Source organism: Calidris pugnax, unplaced genomic scaffold (assembly GCF_001431845.1).
Source record: "Calidris pugnax isolate Ruff unplaced genomic scaffold, ASM143184v1 scaffold178, whole genome shotgun sequence".
Classification (NCBI taxonomy): Eukaryota; Metazoa; Chordata; class Aves; order Charadriiformes; family Scolopacidae; genus Calidris; species Calidris pugnax.
Window position 1 is genome coordinate 2,945,598 of NW_015090986.1, and position 24,146 is coordinate 2,969,743.

Here is a 24,146-nt window from a genome sequence, read left to right on the forward strand (position 1 = left end):
TTCAGTCCCTTTTGAGTTTCAACTTTCTATGATTTCACACCATCCTTGCTTTAAAGGCATGATAAAACTAGCTGTAGCAAGCCAGAAAGCCAGGCCATGCATTTGCCACTTTTTAAAATATATTTCTGCTCACTTGAAAGAAGATAATGTCTCAATTTTGCTCTTCAACAGAGTAACTTAGCTATAACGCTAAGTTCTTTGAAAGTTTTGAAATTAAGACTTTAAGATTTAGGCAGTCAACTTGCTTTTAATCTGAATTGTTGTACTGGGTTTCTGTGGCAAGGTTTTGGCAGCGGAGGTGGGCTGCAGCAGTGGCTTCTGTGAGAAGGGATCAGTGGCTGCCACCACGTGGGACAGAGCCAGGTCCAGCTGGCTCCAAAAAGAGCCCGCCGCTGCCCAAAGCTGAGCCCGTCAGCACTCTGGTGGTGCCTCCGTGACAGCGTATTTAAGAAAGGGTGAAAAGCAGCTGCAAGAGGGAGAGTGAGGAAAATAAACAGCCCTGCAGACATCAGAGTCAGGAATGAAGCCAAGCCTGGGGAAAAGAAGGGGGGAGGGAAGCTGGTTTTAGTTTTGTTCTTATTTCTCTCTATCCTAATCTGTTATTAATTGGCATTACATAATTCAATTTCCTCAAGTTGAGGCTGTAGTGGTAATTGGTCAGTTATCTTCCTGTCCTTGCCTCAGCCCCTGAGCTTTTTCATCTTATTTTCTCCCCCCCATCCTGCTGAGGAGGGGAAAAGAGAGAGCAGGTTGGTGAGCAGCTGGCAGCCAGCCAAGGTTAATTCACCACTATGATTTACATGCTGCAGACATATTGATTTACCTATTGCAGTCTCCTAATATTAGTGTTTTGGAGAATTAAGTACAGTAGCTTTAGTCTGAAAATGTCTCAGCATCTACAGTATTCAAAGTGAAGACTCCTCTGCATTTTTAGGATCATTATTAGAGTTTATTCAAATATGTCCAAAATGATCCAATAATTTGTAAAGACAAACAGTGCAAAAATTCTTTGGGGGACTAAAATCAGGGACTAGGGGAAGGGAAAATACTGCGTGAGAGTTGAGCCTGCATTGCACAGAAGATCAAATTGCATTTTTGTAACACATTCTTCCAGACCTTAAGCATAATATTCCTCTCTCTTGCATGTTTCTTCCTTTTTGTAGAAAAACCTGGGAAAACTGTAACTTGTGACTGTAGTTGTATGCATGTTAGTTTGAAGTGTTAAAAGCTAGGACTGTACCTGCCTGTAAAGACCTTTGGGTCAGGTGGATATTTTTAAAAAGAAAATTGTGATGCCACTGAAGATACATGCAATCTCTGGATTCAACATGATAGGATGCTTAAAACTATCAAGAACAGCTAATAGAGCAAAAAGAGATGCTATAGTTTCTTTTTAGTCTTAATCTGTAGGAGTTAATCAAACAAAGGAGTACCTTTATACAATCCTAGTCTGTTGTATTTGTTGATAATTTCTTCTCTTGGATGATCTTTACCACCTCCCCAGATAAGTGAGGAAGAGCGGAAAAGGAAAATTTTGATTATAGTAGAGTTGGTTTTCACATGTGGGATTTTTATTTTGGACTTTCTTTACTGCAAACTGCGGCATATTCTGCTACTTTTCACTTACAAATTCCTGTCTTCTCTTGCAGTGCACTTGTAGGAAAGACATGGTGACAATATCCATGGACGTCTTTGTGAGGAAGTTTCAACCAGATAGATACCAGCTGTGGAAACAAGGCAAAGATTTATACACCATTGATCATACTAAACCAACTCCTGAATCAACACCTGAAGTAAAGATCTGGCTACAGAGAAGAAAGAAAATAAAGAACGTTCCCAAGTGGTATTTATGTTTCTTTATCTTCCATTTCAATATGATGTTAATTTCCTTTTTGTTCCTTTTTTTTTTAATCACTTTCTCTGAAGTTTTATTTGAATTTGTTTACTTTAGATGAAGCTTGTTTTTCGATTTTCTGTATTAAGATGAACTTTGGGACAAGCAAGGCGTTTTTTATGGAGTGATTATGAGAAATTAATTCAATTTACAAGCTATGCGTATAGCTGAATTTAATTACTATAAAGAGCATGAAAATGCATTCCAGTGTGGTATTTAGAGTCTTTCTTTAGTAGAGATTATTCCATTAAAATTTTGAAGGTATGGATGGTTGCCATTGTTTCTAGTGACATCTGCAACCAAAAGACAAGGAAGAGGTCTCCTAAGAGTTGAGGTACAGTTTAAATTGGAAAAACTTACTGTGAAGCTGTGGGAGAATCTCAACAGCTGTGTGAAGTCTCTAGCAGTAGTTCTAGCCCTTGCTGCCATCCAGCTCCATGACCAGCACACTCGCAGTGCTGTAGACAAAACTTCCATGTGTCTACCACAGGTCAATCACAGATCGTAATTTAGTATAAGGAAGGCCTAAACCTCAGTTGCTGGTGATGACACCACTAGGAAAGTTAGGAGAAAAACATTTCTCAGCTTGTCACTGAACCTATCAAAGCTTTGACCTATTAAAGCGGTTTCATAGCTGGGTTTATTTTCTTGGTGTACATCATGTTTATGATTCTGGTTTTTTGTTTGCATTGCACAAAAATTTTTTGTACACTAATGCTTTCCTGTCTTGCTTAACAGGATCCTTATGGATTTTCTTCTTCATTGTCTAATAAAGATTATTTAATTTCTAGCCACAGGTTGAGCAGTTTTATTGGTATCTAGCAATGTGGAGAGCACTTTGCTGGGCTAAAGATAATACTGAATTTTTAAGATCTTTTTCCTCCTTCAAAATATTTTACAATATAATTACTTTTTACACTTGCTCTTAAACTGAATTTTCTCATTTTCTTTGTAAGTTAGTGTGTTTCTTGAGGAAAAGAATAGGAAAGGCAACCTGTAAAGAAGAGGACCAACTGTTACTGTAATGGAACATCATAGTTGAGAAATGTAACATTGGGTTTGTTCTGGGTAAGAATAGTTTGTGGGGTACAATCAGTTCTTGCAGACAACCAGCTGGACAGCCAATTTGTTAGCATATGTATAATATTGACCCAGACACGAGAGAGTAATTCTGTTGTTTAGCTAGTTGAATGCCATTTTGTCCTGTAGTAAATTTCACTGTATATGTTGTACAGTGTTACTGCAAGTTCACACTTGGACCAGCAATGATTCATTTGGTAGTGTCCTTAGAGGTAGCCACTTTTAACTAAAAGCAAAGACTTCATAGTAACTGTGTTGAAAGTTTTATCATAAGAACACATGAGCTGATTTTATGCACTTAGCTAAGCTAATAAACACAATCCCAATGCTGTTTAATTATTGAGTTGGCTTTTGTTTAGGCATGGTAACAATGCATATTGCAAAGGGAGGATAAAATGTTTATTCAGCTTCATTTCTAGTGTAATGTGTCGATTGAAATTGTCGTCATTTTGATTATGGGAAAAATACAAGTTCCAGCAGAGTGAAAATAGAAATACCATTTATGGAAATCTTCATGAATAGAGTGACAGAGAGAGCTTAACTCTGACATTTATGGATGAATATTTTGCTGCAATAGAACATCTAATGACTGTGTGTAAACAGTAATAATACTTGCTGCTACATTACAAAGTGAACTGATGGCTGCCTCATACTTTGTAAATTTTCTGGAAATTACTATTTTATAGAGAGATGGTTGAAAGATATACATTGGTGGACATAGGATAAAATTTAAGGGGTAGGAAAAGTTTTTCTGGAGTTGTCTCTAGTCTAAGACGCAAGACCTTTGTAAAACCCCTGGTTTACCTGCCATAGTTGGGCTTTTATCACTAGTGTGTTATGAGTTTTGAAACCTGATGTGTGGTGGAGACATAAAAATCTCCTCCCATGACACATAGCTGAATTTGAAACTGGACTAATGTCCTACTACTTTCTTCACAAGCACATGAATTACAAACCAGTTGCTGATGGGGGGCGGGAGGGGGCATTTCTCCTGCTTTAACCTTTCCTGTCTACTACTGAGGGTGCAAAAACTTATGCTGAAGATTTAATTTCAACTTCATTCTTTACACAGCAATATGAAATATACTGCCTGATACTGTAGTAATTTAAAATATTTGGTGATCAGAATTTTTTCTTCTTACAGATGCTTGTTGTTTTTGTTAAAATTCATATAAAAACTTAGAAGATATCTAAACAGATCTGATTTTACAAGGTTATTCAGACAAGTGTTTTATTAGCACTGGGGTTTGGAAATACCACCTGATTTTAGTGCAACTGAGAATGTTAGGTCTTTGTTACTTTGTAAGGGTTATTCACTTTCAGGTTCAAAAGAATGATTAATTAAAAAGATCATTTGGATGCTGGTTAAGTAATAGTTACTTAAGGTTACTTTACTTATACAATTTAATAACTTTGCCGTAGAATAGTGATAAAAGATTAGAAGGTTAAATCCAATCAATTGTTAATCTATCACTTAATAAATTGTAAACACTATCTCAACACAAAAAGATGAAAAATTGTCAGTTTTTAACCACTTTAAGCAGTTGAAAGGGACATATATATTGGTAGACGTTTTATCTTATCCAAGACAGACATTCTACTCTGACAGCAATATCTCTTATAACAGCTTTCCACACACCAGATCCCGATCTAAAAAGCTTAAAACTCCAGAGGACAAGAGAGTATCTGCTATGGTAGCTGGTGCAGAAATCATAACGACTGAAGCAGCTAGTGATGGCTTCAAGGTCAATGAAGAACCTGGAAAAAAAGTGAGACTGGTAAACACAGGAGTGCCTTCTGGGGAAGAAGAAAACAGTAGTAGAATGCAGCTGGATCAACATTTATTGGATAATGTCAAGGTTGCAGGTGAGATAAGGACTGGTTATGTTTCACATGTAAGTTGTAGGCTGTTGATACTCTAATGCCACATAGTATTATCCTAAGTAGCATATTAAAATAAAGTTATGTGGAGAAGGCTGATATTCAGTAAGAATGAGAAAATGACAAAATTAATATTTTGAGCTGAGAGTAATATCACCCAAACTGTTTTAATGAAGTGGTTTTTTTAAAGGAATAAAAAGGATGAGGTTTTGTAAATTCTATTTGTTCAATAGGCTCATAGGTGTTATAGCAATTTTTTTTTAATATACAGAAATGATACAGAATGTCTTAACACCTATGCAGACAGTACAGAACATATATGCTTGTAGTATGATACATATATTTACATGAGGAATGCTACATATTAGAAGTGGTCTGTACATGTGCACAAAAATGATCTATCTTGAGACTGCAGATTTCTTGTCACTTCCTGTTGAGCTGTCAGACAATGCAAGTTATAAAGGCGTTGTCAAGCCAAAGACCTTTTTTCTCCACAACTATTTTATACTAATAAAGTTGGTCTTTTCTGGCCTGTATTTCATCTGTTTCCCATTTCATTGTAGTTAAGGTGTAGTTTCACATTCCTGTTCACAGAGACGAACTGCAATTTTAATTCAGTGTGTGAGCAGTCCCATTTGTTTTATACTGATACTGAAAATTTATTTGGAAATTGTATGTAGAGAGTATTTCCCTGATTGTAATATTAATGGTTAAGTTCATAGTTATTTAGATGTGGTAAACACCAGAATTGTTCCATATAAAGATAACAAAGTCAGTATTTGAATATGGAAACCTAGAAATTCCTGTGTAAAAATTATTTGCTGCTCTATCAAAGCCTTTCTAAGACTGTTGTAATGATTTATTTTTTTAAGGTGTTATTCCTTTATGTTCCCCCAACTTTTAGTAGTGGTTTGCAGTGTTCATGACTGCTGAGAAGCTAGTAGTTAGTCAGCAACCATTTGGTGTTCACTGGCATGGGAAGTAAAGGCAGAGAAGAGTGGAGTGCTTTCCTCTTTCCTTTGTGATATTAGAGGGTATTTTCTGGACCTTTGCAGGGAAAAGGACCTTGTTTAGATATGATGGTGGAAGTTCCAGTACTCACATTGGAAATGGTCCTTTGTTCTGCATTGTGTGTGGCTAGTATGTCCATTATGCTCAGTCGAGGCAATACTCTTTGTACCCAGAAATTATGTTTTACTACTGGATGGGCTTTTTATTACTAAATTTTGTATGCATTTGACCTGAAAAGGGAATTTTTCAAAAAAAGAAGTTCAAATAACCATTGTAAAGAAAGAAAAGGAAGGACTTTACAGAGACTGTTTTTCTTATTGCCTTGGATATGCTGCTGAATCAAAATTCATGGTGATGTGTGCCATAGAGCTCTTCTTTGGGTGACTTGTCTAACCCATTGTTCTATCTATCCCATGAAAGCATCAGCAGATGATGAATTATAAAGTATTATTATAAAGTTTATATTATAAAGTAAAACCCACACAATTTCACCCTTCAGCATCACTGAAATATAAAATTATGCTAATTGCTGAAATAGAAAATGATGCTAATTGCTTTTCAATTTTAGACTAGTGCTGCTGTTTTCCAAATGTTATTGTTATCTATTTGAAATATGTTTTCCTAATTATAAACCATTAGTCTTTGTTTATTTTCATTTTTTAAACAGGCCTAATAGGTATAAATGCAGGATATAAAGTTCAATGTACCAACCTTTTCTATCATTTTTTCAACTAGTCAAAGTTCTTGTGGGCTGTCAGAGTAAACAAGCTACATGAATATTGGTTATTTTGAATGACATGAAGACTTTCTCAAATTCAAATACAAAATACCAGTTAAATGATTAAAAACTATATTTCACACTCCAAACTCAAAACATTTACATTTAGTTTATTCTTCAATCAAAGCTATACTCGACATTGTTGTACGTCATTCTACCAGATGCTTTTCTGTATGATTTCTAATTGATGAACCATGCTTTGAATTTGAATAACTCAGATTATTGTGAAATGAAATGCAATAATATAAAGTTAGTTCTATTAACAAATCATATTCTTCATCTGTAGGAAGCATACATTCAGACTCGTTTTCAAGCCCTGTTCCTGTACTAGAGAAAACAAAAATGGAAGATGAGGACAGGACAGATTCCAGTCATCCTCTGTTTACATGTGAAGATTCTGTGGCCCACATGCTGACTCCTGATAGCTGTAGAACAGAAGACAGTTTGAAATCTCACAATCAGCCTGTTTCATCAGTACCGCACTATAAGTCAGAGGGACCGGCTTCTGAAGCGGAAAACCTAAATAAAGAGGAAAATGTCTCAGTAGAGGATGATGTCAGTGACCTAGAAAGCTGTGGAGATAGCTTGGAACACGGAGAAGTGCCTGTTGTGAAAAATGATGAAGATGATGGCATGGAAACATCCAGTGTATGTGAAGCAAATTTCATCATTATAGTAATATATTCCTGATTTAATGAAATGTGAATGAACATGTTTCTAATGAGACCTGATATCCATATTAAAGCACTTAAGAATATTCATGATTTTAATCAGATGCTAATTTGAACATGTTTTGAAGTGTTCAGGCAAGAGTGGGAATTTGGATTCAAAAGCAGCATGTTTCTGGAGCTTGCTTGTTGACATATTTTCCCTTTGATTTTAGATATCTAGTAATTTCACTTTATATCGGTGAATCTGAACTGTCAGCAGCTACTCTCAAGCTCTTCCCGTGTTTGCTGCCTGCCAGTATGAACAAAGCTATCAGCTTTAATTATAGCTGTTGACGTGAAATTGAAATTATTAGAGTTGAGTGCTGTATTTGGTGTCATGTATTTGTGTTTCAAAGAATGGCTCTCTTGACTGAGTCTGAAGGAGAGTTAAAAGTATGCTGGTAAAATGTCAGCAAAGTGGGTTGATTCTGAGATACTTACTGTCCACACTTAGCAGCGTAGAAGCACACATGGTAATTTATTTTTGGACTGATGCTTTTCTCAAGTGAAGAAGTGGACGATTCAAAGCTGAGGAGCATCTCTGCATTGAGTTAGGTGGAAACAAAGTTTGTTTTTGTTCTATTGCATTATCTCACATAGTTTGTTAGATCTTATGGCTTTCTTACTTTAGTTGAAGCTGTGTCTGTAGTATTGAAGTTGGTGAAAGTGAATCTTCAAGACATGGCTATAGCAAGATAATACAGACAGTATGATTTCAGGGCTTCAAACTTGCTATTCTTGGATTTTGGAAGTGGCCTAAAACATGTCAAGGAAATACTTGAAGGAAAAGATCCCTCTCATAAAAGGAATATATTTTTAAATTTTTATAGGGGGTTTGATAATGTTTTCTCATTGTGGCACCTACAAACTTTAAATCTGTTTTTACTCTTCCTATTCTGCTATGAAGGGTGGGCAGCTTTGACTTTGGGAAGCATAATGAAAAATTGAGCTATGGTGGTAGCCACAGTAGCTTTCCTAGTTTGAGTTCAATCCAGTTTGGCAGACAGAGAGTGGAAAATCCACTGCCAGATTGCCAGACGCAGTGGGAAATATATCTTAGAAGCCAAAGTAAAATCATGCTGACCCTTTCAAAGACATGACCTGTGCACTAATGATTTTTTTGAAATGTTGTAAATTTTAATAATCGTGGCTCCAGCCCTTCCACTGCAATAATAAAGAGCATTATAAACATCTCAGTGTTCTAATCATAATATATTAAAGATTATATTTATCTCTTTTTATGCCTTTCAGCCATTTATATATGAGGTTTTAGATATTCTCCAGTATAATTGAATACTCTTTCTTTTTTATTATAAGTGAAGAAGTATGTTATACAGATGCAATTAAAAAGTCTGATCTTCTTTCCCTTTTTACTTGGTAACTTTTTCTAGATCATAACCTTTCCTGTGCTTTAGCCACATCTTCCCCCCTCTCCTTAACACAGTAAATATGATGTTGTTTTGTGATTTTCTCCCCATTTCATAGTAGTAATTTTCAACCCTCAAATTAGTCAAGGGACATGTGTTAGCTTAAATTCAGGGCACTGAGGAGCAGAGTGCTGTGCGCCTTAGTAATGGTGTGAGGTTCTGTCCTTCACACACTTCTGCCAGTGAGATTGCCCTTCCTCAGCTCCTGAACCTTCAGGTACCATCAGCAGTTGGTTTACTTTGTGATTCTCCCACCGGCACTCAAATCTGGAGTTGAGAAAGCTGCACTTCTAGAGTTTGTAGTGTTGGCTTTAGTTCTTGAAGCTTAGATAACTTCAAGAGGAATGTATGTAAGGGTGCTTGAGAGAAGAAAAGTTTTCCTCATATCCCAAATCAACATACTGATCAATTATCAGAACTCTTCGTTTCTTGTCTCAACTCCAGGTCATTGTTTTACTTCCTCAGCAATTTTGCACTCACTATTATTCTTCTCAAACATCACCTGAGGAAAACAGGATTTATGCTCTGAGATTTGAGAAGGGCTGCAGTAATTTATACCTCAAACCATTTGTATTTGACAAGGATTACTCTTTTTAAATTGAAGTATATATTCTGAATCAGAGAAAAATACTTTAATTGGTACACTACAGGTGATTCAAGTAGTCTGATAGTATTTACAGAATTGACATCTGTGCTTGTTTACAGAAGAATGTGTTTGTTCGTCAAAATTAACTTTGCAGAATTACATACTAAATTATTTGTGTTTTTCCCTTTTCAGTCAGTGGAAGTTGAAAGAAAGAAAATATCTAAGAGTTGGCGTCATCCACTAAATAAACCCCCAGCTAGATCTCCAATGACTTTCGTTAAACAGCAGGCAACTAGCGATGAAGGTGAGTTAGGTACTTTAAGTATTTTTTTATTATTATTATTATTATTATTATTATTATTATTATTTTAATGCTGATTAGTGACTATGAAATTCCATTGTTTAACTTAATTGCATAAATAAGAAGCATAATGTTAGGCAATCATTTTGTCCAGATCTTCACTTCAGATTGCAGATGTACATGCTATTGTATACTTTACAGTACCTTCAGGCACTTCAAGGGACAGAGGGAAGTAGAAATTAAGAAAAAGAAGCATGTCCATAAATAATGATGATAAATAACAGAGATATATAGAACAGAGTGCTGAACAAAAGAAATAAGTAAATAATTCTGTAGCTGTGGAATTTATTGCTGTGCTCTGTACGTAGATACCACAGTGATAAAAAAAGTTAAAACAATACTCAGAACTTCTCAGATACTCTTTTTGGGAGCTTACTTGTGTGCTTTAATTTAGAGAGCCACCATCTTGTGCAGACAGGCTACAAAAACTAAGAAGTTTACCCAAGATAGGGATTTGCTTCTCTGAAGTAAATGGAAAAAGTAAATCTGCTTTACCCAGCAATCACATATGCAGCCAGCCAAAGTTGATGAATAAAGCTACCTTATTCTATCAAACTTGGCTTGTGAGGCTTATCGAGCTGTGCATCAGAACTATCCATCAAAATGAAAAACAAATACATTCATTTTTCCTAGCATTTTATTTCTGTGATGCACAGGTTTTTCAGGTACTGTTCTCCAGAATCTCTTCATTTAGCAGAACTGGAGATTGGTCCCCAGACTCGCTTGAACACTTTGATACTCTGTGTAGTGGTGCAGAATGGAGCTGATACTGTTTCTGTGGCTACAGGTCTGATTCCAGCATCGCTGTATGCTTCAGTGTTTACCTGTCCTTTGTACCTACATTTTTTTTGAGCTCTTATTTTATACTTTAAGTGATATAAAGGTCTTGCTGGGTTTCCTGATCTTTTTTTCCCCTCAATTATTACCTCTAGTCAGCAGTAGCTGTTTCTTGCAGATACAGATAAACTTTCCTGGCTTCAGAGACAGACAGCATGCATGTTAATTGGTTCTTCTCCTTGCAACTAAAGAATATTATGCTTTCAGTTAGCACCAATGTAGGCATTGTGGAGCCGGGTGCACTAATTTTCCTGCTCCCTCATCAATATGTCTCCCTCTTTGTTCCACACCTGAAGTTGTTAATTTGTTTCTTCTATCTCACGAGTTTGAGAAAGCCATACTTTCTTTCTCTTTTTCGTCTGAGCCTTAGTTTGCCAGGCATGAAACTTCAATTAGCTGTTAAACATCTTTCTGAAAATTAAAGACAGCTTAGGCCCATGATCTGTATCATATTATGGATATGTTTGGATACCTTGAGGGCTAGACAGAGCATATTTCACAAAGTGTTATGGTAATTTGCACAAAAAGGATGATATTAATATTAAGATTATTCTAGTAAAGTAATTAAAGATTTAAATATGTGGTAGGTTGCAATGAAACTGCTCTTTTTTAATTAGAGATTATATTCCTTTTGCCTACTGATGCTTTTTCAACGTTATAGTTAAAACATAGTGTAAGATTCCTATTTAAGCAAGGATTGTATATGATATAATCTGGCTAGATGGTGGTGTGATGACACTGATTTGTTAATCTCAAGGATTCTGCTCTTTATTTGTAGTCTTATCCCATAGTTTGTCAGTGTCCTGATGTCTTAATTTTATGTGAAAGTAGCGGCATCTGAACAAGAAGTCATATACCTTCCAGTCTTTCCTCTTTACATAATGGTTGTCCTTCTGGTAGATAAGGGTGTATTCTGTTAGGAGAGAAAACGTTGTCTTAGAATAATTTCAAGTAGCTGTTAGGCACCTGTCTGCTTATTGATTGAAGGAAAAAATTAAGAGTTTTATTGGACATGACAGTTATTGGCATTTCCTAGCTGGAACTGGAATTTGATATTATTTTCGTGCTTCTGTTTTCTCATTGTGATCTAATTTATCCTCCTGCTTTTGTGAGAACACCAGAAGCGAGACCATAGATTTTGGGTAAGCAGAATGTTTACATCCAAGATAGAGACTGAAGAACTGCTGAGAGAGACTGGCAAACTGAAGCCTCATTGGCATTGCTGGCACGTGCTGGCAAGTGAGTTAAAGATCTGTGGTTAGATGAATGCTAGTCCAAGAGATTTTTCTGATCATGTTCAAGAATGTTTGTTGTCTGGTATCAGGGGGGCAACTGGTGTCAATATACTAATGACTATGCTCCTGGTTAAGAAGGTGCTTCTTCCATACTCTGCAGTTAGCAGAAATGTAATTCAGAATGCATGCTTTTTTTTTTTTTTTTTTTTAAAAAAACTGATGCTGGTAATGGCTTTGATACTATAATCTCTTGGTACCGTAACTTTTGAATTCATCTGTTCCTTTACAAGGAGGATTTGTGTACTGATACATTAATTCATGTCTAGTCTAGTAAAATCATAAATGTAAACCAAATACAGGAAGAAGAAGATATGGGCTAATGCTGTTATGAAAAATTAAAAAATTGGGGCTTTATAGTTCATATGCAAATCATATCACTTTCCACAAGTTGGATAGTGTGTAGCCATTTCTGATACAGATAATTTATATTCAAATTAATATATTTGAAGTTCTTCAGATACTAGGGTTCTATTAGGAAGTTTCTGTGAATTGAGGTGATCAGAGGCTGTTAATAATATGAAGGCAGCATTTTTTGACACTGTCAGCCATTTCAGAATCGTAATTTTGCGAGTAGAATACTATCATATTTTACAGCATGCTTAAATTTTAGCAGAGACTGTCTGGATTCGCTATTAATACAGAATCCTTCAGCAGAAATTTAGTTTTTGCACGGGGTCGCTTGTACAGTGAATCTTTTGTTCTCTCTTTATCAGTGCATGTGCTTCCTTATCTGTATATTTCTTTAAGATCTGTGTGTTTCTTCTGCAGAAAAATGATTGGGTTAGTTGTTTCATTGTGATCCACTGATGGTGATGTATTTATTTTTTTCTTTTTTTCACTCCCTGAAGACTTTCCCTATGTATGTCTGACTTCTGACTGTCCCTTATTATGATTGCTTTTGTGGAATTAATGCCTAAAGGTCTGAGCAATGACAAATACTGGGGACTGGTGAATAAATCCCAGAAATTATGGCTCAGGCTGCCAGTTTAGAAAAGTAAGTGCAGCAGTACAGTGTGAGCTGTATGTCATACTCAAAATACTAATAATTTTTATGTAATGAACCTTGGTCTTATGCTCAATGCAGTATGTTAGCTTGTGGTAATATTATTCTTTTGTATTTAATGCAGTTGTAGTTCTGCTCACTTAAGCAATAAAAAAGCAAATTCAGCAGAAGGAGAAAGCGTACTGACTTTGGATGCATATTGATTGGTCCCACAGATTCCTTTGCAGCAATATTTGGGCATGCAACATTAGAAACTGTTTTAGATTCAAGTAGACTAAAATTTCCCATTGCACTAAATGATATAATAATAGTGTATAGATTGAATCCAGTATGGGTTTATTTGTATACAGTTTTTAGTGTTTTAAATACGATTCAGAAGTTCAAAGTCATTTTGCTTTCGTTGCTTTGTAGGATAAGGAAACAGAGAGAAAACTACTGTGAATCAAAAAGAGTGGCTTGGACAAGAGTTTGATTAGTGAAAATTGCTGGTTTCACAGCTGTAGTTTTCCTTCTGCTATGACATAAAATAAAGCTTCTTCATTTTTCGCGTTCCCTTTTAGCATCTTGTGAGATGTGCTTGAACTGACACTAGTAGTCAAGCCATATAAGGCACGTTCAGCAATGTCACGTATCAGTTAATCATGCTGAAATAGGGGAAAATTACACTTGTAGATGCAATTAGGATTCTTTTGCTTCAGAGTTTAAAGTGCCAGATTCTGCTTGAAGATTCTTACTTATTTCAGAAATAAATGTTAACTCTTTTTTCTTGGTGTGACTTAGGAGGCAGAGAAGGATTTGTTAACCAATTGACAAAGGCATGTTTATTTTCGTCACGTTAGTATTACAATTTGCAGTATTGCTTTCACTCCCATACTGTATTAATCTGGTTTTTGACTTGAGCTTTACTTCATGAAAAATACCTCGCTCTTGTGTAAGTATGAATTAATCAAGTACAGAATTTGCATTTTTCATTCTTCATCATCTAGCATTGGAAGAGACCAGCACTCTCTACCAGTTGCAACGGTATTACTATGCTAATAAAATGGGCTTTCTCTCCTTTTCTCTGGTAACTACATTACTTCTGGTTTATTTAAATTCCATTTTCAAGATGTGATTATTATAATTAGGAAAAGTTCTAGCATTTACGTAGCATGTGGGATCCGAAAGACTCAAAAAAAATTTACAAAATTGTGTTAGAATCTTTAGTAGGTATTTAGTAAAGGGAGGTGTTGAAAGGTCAAATATAAGCTGTCCTAAATGTCTAGTACTCTTGTCAGCCTTGTGGGCTAGCAGCTGACCTCCAGAAATGGCAAGAACTGACAACTCTGATTATTGCCACTCGCGGCTCTTGTCACTTGACATCTTTCATAAGCAGAGCTTATCTGCCTTATAGTGGACACTTACAAATGCCAGGACCTAATAGTAGCCGTTATTTTGATTCAAGAGAGGAAAACAAACCAGTTCCTCTAACATTTATGCCTTGTTTGCTGGACAGTGATATATGTAGTGATGATTAAAACTTGTTGACTTCTAGTTGAATCTTACAACTGTAATTGTGCAGCTTTTTTAGTTTTAAAATATTTTACCTTTTAAAGGAGTGGGTAGAACTTCAGTCTTAGATATAGGGGCGAGTATAACTTCTTGTTATCAAGTGTATCAAAATGAAAATAGTGTTCCTGCTGCGTTAATGCAACCTCCCAGTACCTTCTCAAGGGTAGCCGTGGAGTTGATAGGTAAACTGGATATGGCATTTGCCAAGGAGACAGATGTCTCTTCCGTAAGATTATCTTCTGGAGTTGAGCTTCCCTTTTTTCTAATAAGGGCCCAAAGAGAAACACAAAAAATGTAAGTAACCTGATTCCTCAAAATTTCACTTGTGTTTTGCCCAGAGGCACTTGTGCTGGGATGTTATATTGACACTGGTTAGATTAGTGCTGCCTGAGAGATACAAAGTAACCATAAAATACTTTCTCCCTACTTGGTGCCGTTTTTTGTCTCCAGAGTGGCATAAAATGAGAGTATGCTGGTGAATCTGCTCTGTAGCATAAATAATATAGAGGAATAATAAAATAAAAGATTTTTTTTTTTCTTTTATGTAGAAAAGTGTACGTATTTCATTGAATCCTTTATGATACACTAATTTTGTATTGTTGACATAATATGACTGGGATAAAGATATGCATGATCAGACCTTCAGGTTAATTATGTGAAATAAATATAAGTTGAAATACATATTCTGCATTTGGAGTTGGTTAGCTTAAATGAGCTTTAGTGAGCTCTCGAAACTGTATGGCAAACTATTGTGTTTCATTAGTAAATCAGTAAGCATGTGAATGTTCCTAAAAATTCCAGTCTAATTTTAGCTATTGATCAAATCTTCTAGCTGCTAAGTACAGTGACTGCAAGCAAATAGAATTGGAATGTAAAGTAAAAATCCTGTTTAAAAACTGTAAAAAAAATTATGTGGGGGAATGGAATGGAGAAAGCAGCTGGTAATAAGTCTTTTACAGTGCTGTGAATTAAAGCGTTCCATGAGAGCAGATATCTGCCAGTCTTTACCTTGTAGTCTGTTCTTGTAATGGTTTTGCGCCAATAGCTACGTTTTTTTGCTGATAGGCTGCACAGTTAATTCCAGCAGGTTTTCTTTTTTTCTATTTTGATTTTGATGAGATGTCTCTCTGAACTAAATTGTAAATACAGTGGCTATTCTTTAAACTTGCACAGACAAATAAAATTACTGGAATTGCTATAATGTACATATATATAAAAGTGGAAATTATAACACAAATATGCTGAACATGTCCGGTGTTGGCAGTTCTTACAGCTATAAGAATACCTCCCTTTCTATGGCCTTATGTCCACATTTTAAATACAGTTGTTTAACTAGTGGGTCACCTTTTAGCGTGATTTTCGGGCATGATAAGTATCTGTGTTTCTGCAGTCACTAGGTAACTCATGTTTTTTAGTATTAGTAAGAATTTGTTGCTTGTGCTTCAGCTTAGAATTGGTAGACATCTTTGGCAATCTGAGCCTTCACTGTTAAGGCTTAATTCTTCTTTCCATATTCACAAAAAAGTTACGCAGCTATTAAGGGAATTCAGTGGATGAAAGATTAATTTTTAACCCTTATATTTAACAGGTTCTTTTATGGTCCGTTGTTTGAAGTAAAGAATGATTTTGTTGCAAGTACTAGTAAGCAAAATAAAATGGTAGTTGTAAAAAATATCAATGCTGTAGTCCTGTAAGATTAGTTTTACAGATTATGTAAACTGATTCTCTACACCATGAGTCATCAGAGCTTTCTCAAAATGATTTAGTTTATCAACAGCATAGTGATGTAAATCAATTAGATTTTATTTCTTTGTCATTTGTTAGAGAAAGAAGTTGTAGTTACATGTGATTTTGATTTAGCAGAGTGATACAGTGTGCACTCAAATCACAATACAAGTACAAACTACATTTAGGACAGTGTAGTAATTGCAATATGTAGTTCAGTCATAATACAAGTGTGAATTTCTTTACTGGTGTCCTGTAATATGCTCACTGTCACAAAGCTGGATGTTAGCAGTCTCTGGGAGGGAATATGTGGGTTGCAGGTGGTGTAGGCCCATTGCTTTCTTTGTTCATTTGTTTTTTTTGCCATGGGAGCAAACGCTTTCATAATACTTTCTTCTCATGAGTCACCAGAATTGTCACCCTGAAAAGGATCAGTATCAAACCAGCTACCTCTTGATCATTCATTGTCACTGGCATAGATGATAGCCATCACTTGAATGAGGTCTGTTTCAGTAAACCATAGTAAACGATCCCTGCTTGTGTGGGCATCACATAATGACTTGAGGTTGCAACTTGTGAGCGTAAGAATTTACTTTGATTCTCTGTGTAGATTTCTTACGCATTACATTATCTTTTGTAACTGTTTCTGTTTCTTGTTTGAGCATGCTATGTGTTCATTTCTCTTCTAACTTCTGCACTACTACTTATAAGTAAATACCCAGCAACCTGAAAAGCTCTTCTTTTCTCTCCTTTTTTCAACTTGTTAGAACCTTTCAATTTTTCAAATTCATCCTAATATCAGTGGGATCAGTGCTTTGTTCTGCTATCCGTGAAAAATCCTGATTATTATTTTCGCATCCCTTCTTTTCAGAGTTACTGGTGGAAATTTTTCCAACCCCTGCTAGTATTTATAATAATTTTATTTCCTCTTTTAAATGGTAGTGGTCCTATCTGCAGCCAGTCTTACCACTAGCCATTCTAAATCACAGTGCAGGTTTTCTCCACTAGGTTCTTATTTGTGACTAACACCAACTCAGAAGCATGTTTTTGCCAAAGCAATCGTTACTGCTTTAATGGACACAGCTTGCCCTTAGGAACATCCTGCTGGCTGTGCCAGTTACTATCAGAATGAAATGTACTCTGACCAGGTTCTTTTAGATATTCCATGCGTGGAGAGTTTCATGGATAACACAAGATTTTCTTATTTGAAATTAGTTGAGGTTACATGGGATTTTGATTTAGCAGAGTGATACAACAATGTGCTTAAATCACAGTGCAAGTACAAATTACATTTAGCAAAGTGTAGCAATTGTAATACACAGTTCAGTCACAAACCAAATGTGAATTTCATTACGGGTCTCTAATGATATGCTCAAGAAAAGTCAGAGTATACCAGTATCTAAATGCATCTTTCAATTCTGTCAAATTGTATTTTTAAACATTTCTTGAACTCTGAATTTTTCTGACCTTTCAAAACATTTTGAGATCTGCTTTGGCTAATAGATTACACTTCTTTGACATTTTATTGTTTTTAATAAGGTACCCCATTAATTTCTCTTGTGAGCTAGATCTTATTTAATCCAGGAACACTTAGGCTTAGCCTTTAAAGCTCTGATTCAGTATGGCTGTCTCTACATACAATTTTTATGAGAATTTAAGTATTAATTGATAATTCAGTGATTAGACTCTCTAACCAAAAATGTGTACATACTTTACTGTTACTGTACAGTACCATACAAGAAATTAAATTTATTGTACAGTACATGAAATAAAAAGTTTACATTTTCATATTTTGCTTTGAAATTTATGACAATCTGAAAAAAGAAACACAATTTCTGAAATTGAGTTTGCTGATATACTGCAGGAACAGTGAAGTTTTGATATTGCAAGTCCTTTTCCCTGACTTTTTTTTATAATTATTATTATTTCCTCCAGGACATTTGAAACTATAGATAATGCCTCCCAGGGCTGAGATTATGCTCAACTACCTGAAAAATAACAGATGCTACTATGCTTTTCATAGCAGAGAATGCTGCTCTGCAAAGCCAGGAAACATCAGTGGAACATAACCCCAAGCAGCAAAATCATTGTTGAGATTGGCAAAAGCAAATTGTACTGTATTAGCATCTATGGCTTTTCACATCTGCTGGGTTAAATCAGCAAATACTGGCAACAGCCCATTCTGCAAATGGCCCAAATGTTTTCCGTCTGAGAATTTGAGTTTAACTTAGTAAGCAAAAGCTCTTCAAAGTGATAGTATTGAATGTTGGAGCAAGTTTGCCACAAACTATTGCACCAATAACATTTGTGAAAATATTTATTTCATTCACTTACCCACATGGAAAGTAACACAGTAGCTGTTTATAAATACTTTGTCATAGATTCTGGGCTCTAATTTTCTTTTTTGTCCACACAGTTTGTTTTAATGAATTGTTTCACTTTTTTTTCAATATGTAAAGGGTTTCAGATGCATATAAATTATCACATAACTGAGAACTAGTAATCTGAAATTACATTTCAGATCTTAGTTAATCCTATATAAATATTATTTTCAGGTACAAATATGATAGCAGGAACTAGTATGGAGTTTGGCATTTCTAATCACCTTATACTATCAGTACCACTATGACTGAATTATTATATGGTATAGTAAGGTTTATAACACCTGTTACACATTTATTTAAAGTAATTAACTGCTCATCAAGTATTTCTGCTTTTCATTTGGAAAAAAGAGCACTTCCTCTATCCTCTTAGGTAACCAAATATTTAAACTCTTTATTAATTGTATCTAGTAAAGTGTTATTACAACAAAGCATTATACTTTCAGTGAAATAAAGATGCCCTGGTGGTCATGGAAAATCAAGATCTGTGATCACTGTTAGAAGTGGCAGTAAGAAGATGTTTTTCAATGCACAGGAATATCCTGCATTACATCATCCCATAAATATATATTTTTTTTTGGGGGGGGGAAGGGGGGCTGGTGTTAATCCCTTTTAGACTTCATCATGAATATGTAATAAAATTGCAGCCAGAAACATAACAGAAGTTAGTAGAAACAGGCTTCATTCATATAAGAGCATTTTTTAAAAAAGTGCACACTAACACACTTGCATGATAAGCTCTCCTTGGGAGGCTATAAGAGCAGAAATGTTGTTTTCTTTATGTGAAGGCTGCTCCATATAGTTATTACCAAAGCTTACCAAAATCAGTGATGTATTTAATGATGTATTGATAAGGTGTTTGAATCCAAGTATGATATATTGTCAAAGTGTATCCAGTAAAGGGTCTTTGAACTTGATTCATATGCTCCAATTTTGAAGGTTTATGTCTTATCCAGGAAATTTCTGGCTGCTATAAACTCTAATGCCTAACACCGTAGCAGAACTCAAACTCTTTTTACTTGTAAATACAATTTAAGTACCAGTAATAAAGGATTGAGTTCTGTGTTTCTTGTGCTAGTGTCTGATACTCTCTGACCATGTTCTTTTAGATGTCCCCCACAAAAAGTATTTAATATATAATATCGAATTTAATGGAAGATATTTGATGTTACAAAGGATTTTGCATTAGTAGAGTGATACAGCAATATACTGAAATCACAGTACAAGCATAACAGAGCATGTATATTGCAATATAGAGTTGGATCACAATATAAATGTGATTCTCCTTACTGGTTTGTATATGCTTACTGTCATGATGCTGGGTGTCACCATTTCCAGGGAAGGAATATGTGGGTTGAAGTCAGCTCTAACCTGTTGGTCTCTTTTTGTTCTATGTTCAATTTTTATACTCTGTGTTGGACTGAACCATATACACACTTCTCATACTCTGGTCTTCCTGACTCAGGAAGACATTCGCAATCTTCTGATTAATTCGGTGAAGAACATTTACACAATCAGCCAATTACCCAGCTGATACAGCCATTTATCTAAAACAAAGGCCACCCTCTGTTCAAATTTGTTGAGACAAATTTGGCTTCCTTTGCAGCGGCTATGGACAGTCATTCCCTGGATTCTTCCCTGAGATTCAAAAGCACAGAACCCTTTTGCCTGTCCCCTGAGCCTTCTTCAGTTTCAGGTATTTATTGATGAGTCACATGATGCATGGAACATTAAGCTGTAAATTAGAGCAATAGTGCCCTGATTTACGTACAAAATGTACCTCCATCATCAAGAAGTTTTTCAGGATTTACATACAAAATACTCCTCTATCACCAAGAAGTTTTTCAGGAGAGTTCCAGTATTTTTTAAGCAGAATGAAGGAGTGTCTACTTAATAATAGGTCCTCTTCCACGTATAAGATGCCCAAGATTTCTTCTTCTGTAAAATATTAATTGAGCATGGAGCTGATATTTAGTTGCTTAAATATAAGATCATCTTGGGATTTTTTGTTTCTTTCTCAGGCATTAGGGAGTTCTTGATACTCTGAATGATAATTTCACATTTGTTTCTTTTGAGCAACACATCCTTGTTAATGAACCAAATCCTATAAAGTCCCTTTGGCTCTTGCTGATTACACAAGATAATTTACAGCTGCAAAGTTAGGAGCTGATTTTAATTTAGAGTTTATTTTATAATGTACACCTATGGTCATGTTTTTAACTTTAGAAGGGTGATAGGGTGAAGAAATTCTATGATACTTAATTTTGTTTCCCGACTGTGATTGAACTGCCTTAGCTATGAGTTTTTGAGGTCATGTCTACATAGATATTTTCAATGGTGCAAGTACAAGTCTTTATTTTTCTTTCTTATACAGTGTCCTATTTTTTAACTCTTTTTTAAAATTTAGTTTAATTGAATTTTTACATGGTGCAAGATGTTGTTGTGTAGACAGTCCTTTTTAATGTCAAAAAGGGTTATTTTAGTGTAGGTTATTTAATTTTTATTTCATATAATTCCTTAGGCATGCCACATTCCAGATAGTAAAGGCTTCATGTGATAACCAGAGGATTTTCGTTTTTGCAGTTAAAGAAAAACCCTCTACTGTATTTTATAGTTATGGAGTTTTAATACCTCCTGAGAAAGTGTGCTGGATGGTTCTTCTCATAGTTTTGCTTCAAAGTAGGGAGTGAGCACATACATCTTTGGATAGTCAGCCTCTGAGCATGTTGTCTTATCTACTGAAGTTCTCTAGAGACAAATGGTCTCAGGAGAAGAGCTAGCTTGATTGTAAGAAAGTGATTCAGGTAATTAAAGTGCTGTTGCATTGTTATGCAATTCTGAATTCCTGTAAGTAGCACTGACATTTCAGGTTAAGCATAACATTTACACTTGAATGTGGTGTTGTGTGAGAAGGTGTTCAGCTGAAGAGGTGTTTATTTTTTTAGTTGAAGTCATGGCTTCAATTCCTGATGCAATATTTGTTGCTATGGGAATAATTACTATATCTAAAGAAGAGTGTCATGATTGAGATGGAGATTAAACAAGGAGCAGGTCAGCTGAAGACTTTAAAGATGGCTCTTTGACTATTTGACAGTGTGCCTCTGTGTTATGCAAGACAGTTTGCAATCTCTTGAACAGCCATGTGGCAGCCATCAATTGAGCTGCAAATGTGTATTGAATTTCCATGTCATGGCTAGTTGGTTCAACTCCCATATTTTCTTTTATTCCTTCTGACAGCAATATGTATCCTGTACTATAGTTAAGGTCATTTGATGTTTCTTTACTAAACAATATCAAGAAATCATTATTCAGTTTTGTCTTGATTAATTCTTAATTTTCAATCTAAGTATCATGCTGAAAAAAAGCAAATGTCACATCAGAGTTTTCACCAGGGATTTCTGCTGTGCTTCTGTACAGGTTCCTGTTCATGCAGTTACTGGCAGTGAACTGAGAGGAAGCATCAGTAATTTGAGCCAGGTTATAGCAGACACAGAAGTCAAGATAGATTCCCTAGATCCATTTCAAGTGCAGTACAAAGAAAATGCTCTCCATAAACATATACTGTGTTTCATATCACTGGATTGGCTGACCTCAGTCTTCCAAATTCCCTGTCTTGTGCTGCTCTTAGAGCCAGGACAGTTTATTGCAAAGAAAGTTTGACTGAATAATGGTATGTATCATAGAATGTTGTTGGTTGGCAGCATTGCTTAAGTGACTGCTCATCAAAACTTGCTCTACAAGAACTGAAGCAACATTCTCAGGCTGTTTCAGAAAAATGCAGGTATATAGGATTTTGAGTGAATCATCATGTTCATAGTGCTTTATGAAATATTACATTACTGGTCTTGTAAAGTAGATGTATGATTTTTGGAGGGTGATGTTTGAATCTCTTTCATTGTAGAACTGATGCTTCCAGCATGGTTTTTGCGGGCATTGAGAACTGGGAAATGGCACTGCTATGCAGCTGAAGTACAAAGTATGCCTATTTATGACAATTGAACTTTTGAGATTTTTCAGTCAGTATGGACACCACAAATTGTTGTCCATTCTTACTCTGAGAATCATCAGTTAAGGTGGATTTTGAATGGAGGCAACTGGAGGTTGCAATTGTCTTGTGTCCTTTGTAGCATTTCATAGAAGCAGACAAAGGTGCTGGACACTTCCTTAATTCTAGCAGACATATCTTTTCAAAAAAATGCTGAACTCACATGAGGCACCCGAATGTCTACCCTGAAACTACATGTAACGATGTGAGTCAGGAAAGTAAATTCATTTTAGGCTAAGTCACTGATTGCTTTTCAGTTAGTAGTAAGTAATTAAAGGAGTCTTTAGAAAGAATGAGGAAGTGAGAAGTACTGGACAAATAGCAACAAAAAAAATAATTCTAAAATCCCCTCAAGTTTTCCAGGTTTTTTGGGGAAATAGATAGTACTTTGCAATTTTTAAATGGGCAAGTGAAGAAAGGCTATAAACTGTGCCAAAAAGGCACTGTTTGTTACATCAAGTGATTATATATTCTACCCTTTCTCTCAGTTTGAGAGCTGGTTTTTACTCCTTGCCTGTTTTGGACAACCAGATTCTCCATTTTTATTCATGGTACATAACTTCTCTGACTTCGGAAACCAGGAAGGTAACTCCACCTGTACTACCTGAGAAGCTGACCTGGACATTATTTCTGTCAATGAAACTGGTGTACCTTGGAAAAAGCACAGAAATTGAAACTGGCCAAGTTCTGCTGATGTAGAATATTTACATAGAAGATTGTATATTCTAACTGGTGTGAAAGTTGTTGAAGGCAGCATTGTTGTCATATTCTGTAATGGGAGACAGGTACTCTGTAACTTTTTTTTTTTATATACTATCCATTACTTTTGACATTTTATGATTTCAATGTGTGGGTGCGTGAATGTTGATTATAAGGAGATGAACTATTATTTCTGAAGATTAAGCCTAGGGTTACCTAGGAAATTCTTGAAGAGAACTGAAATTCCCAAGCTATACACTAGTGTTAAGAAAGGCTTACACAAAGCTTATATCCCTTAAGAACATCCATTCTGCCTATTATTTTTTAGACAGCTAGTGTAACGTTCCTTTAAGAAGTGCTGGGTTAGCTACTCTCCCTCTGAAAGCAGGAGGGATATTTTTCCTTTCCTGGCTGTACTTCTGGACTTGTTATGGTGGAGAAGAGTGCAAGATTGCAAGAGATTCATATCAGAAAGCTTGGTAGCTGAAGTTCATGCAAAGATACTATGAAACTGCAGTAAGGAGCATTGAGAAGACAGTTACTCCTCAAAGGAGATAGAATGCATAGAGATACAGACATTAGAGGCAAATGAGGTGGGTTTGCTTCTAGTGATTAAGTAGCTGGAAATAGTTGCTTTAAACCTAAGGTAAAGGGGAAAAGAAATTTATTAAAATAGTGTTAAAGTTTTTTGAGGTTGTAGAAGATGTAGTCTGGTACATCTGCCTAAGACATTTTGTCCCTAGCTTCATGTGGAATGAGGTTTGAAAATAAATACGAAGCTTTGAAAGCAACAAAATGTTGTAAGAGTACTGCCAGCTTTATTCCTGGCTTGCCCTCTTTTTATTCCCTTGGCGTGGAAAGGGTTTATAAAGATCACACAAG

General features: G+C 35.6%; 1 protein-coding gene across 3 annotated transcripts in view; it reads left to right on the forward strand.

Annotated features, from left to right (window-relative positions):
- The window catches only part of LOC106894931 (lysine-specific demethylase 4C-like), a 215,556-nt gene that overhangs the window by 91,808 nt on the left and 99,602 nt on the right, over nt 1–24,146 (forward strand). The window contains exons 3-7 of one of the 3 annotated variants that reach the window (XM_014953965.1): nt 1,650–1,843; nt 4,602–4,840; nt 6,931–7,292; nt 9,560–9,671; nt 20,127–20,216. In XM_014953965.1, coding sequence (XP_014809451.1) covers nt 1,650–1,843; nt 4,602–4,840; nt 6,931–7,292; nt 9,560–9,671; nt 20,127–20,216 — 997 coding nt within the window. The remainder of the gene's footprint in view (nt 1–1,649; nt 1,844–4,601; nt 4,841–6,930; nt 7,293–9,559; nt 9,672–20,126; nt 20,217–24,146) is intronic. The other 2 variants (XM_014953966.1, XM_014953967.1) reach the window with 2 other exon arrangements.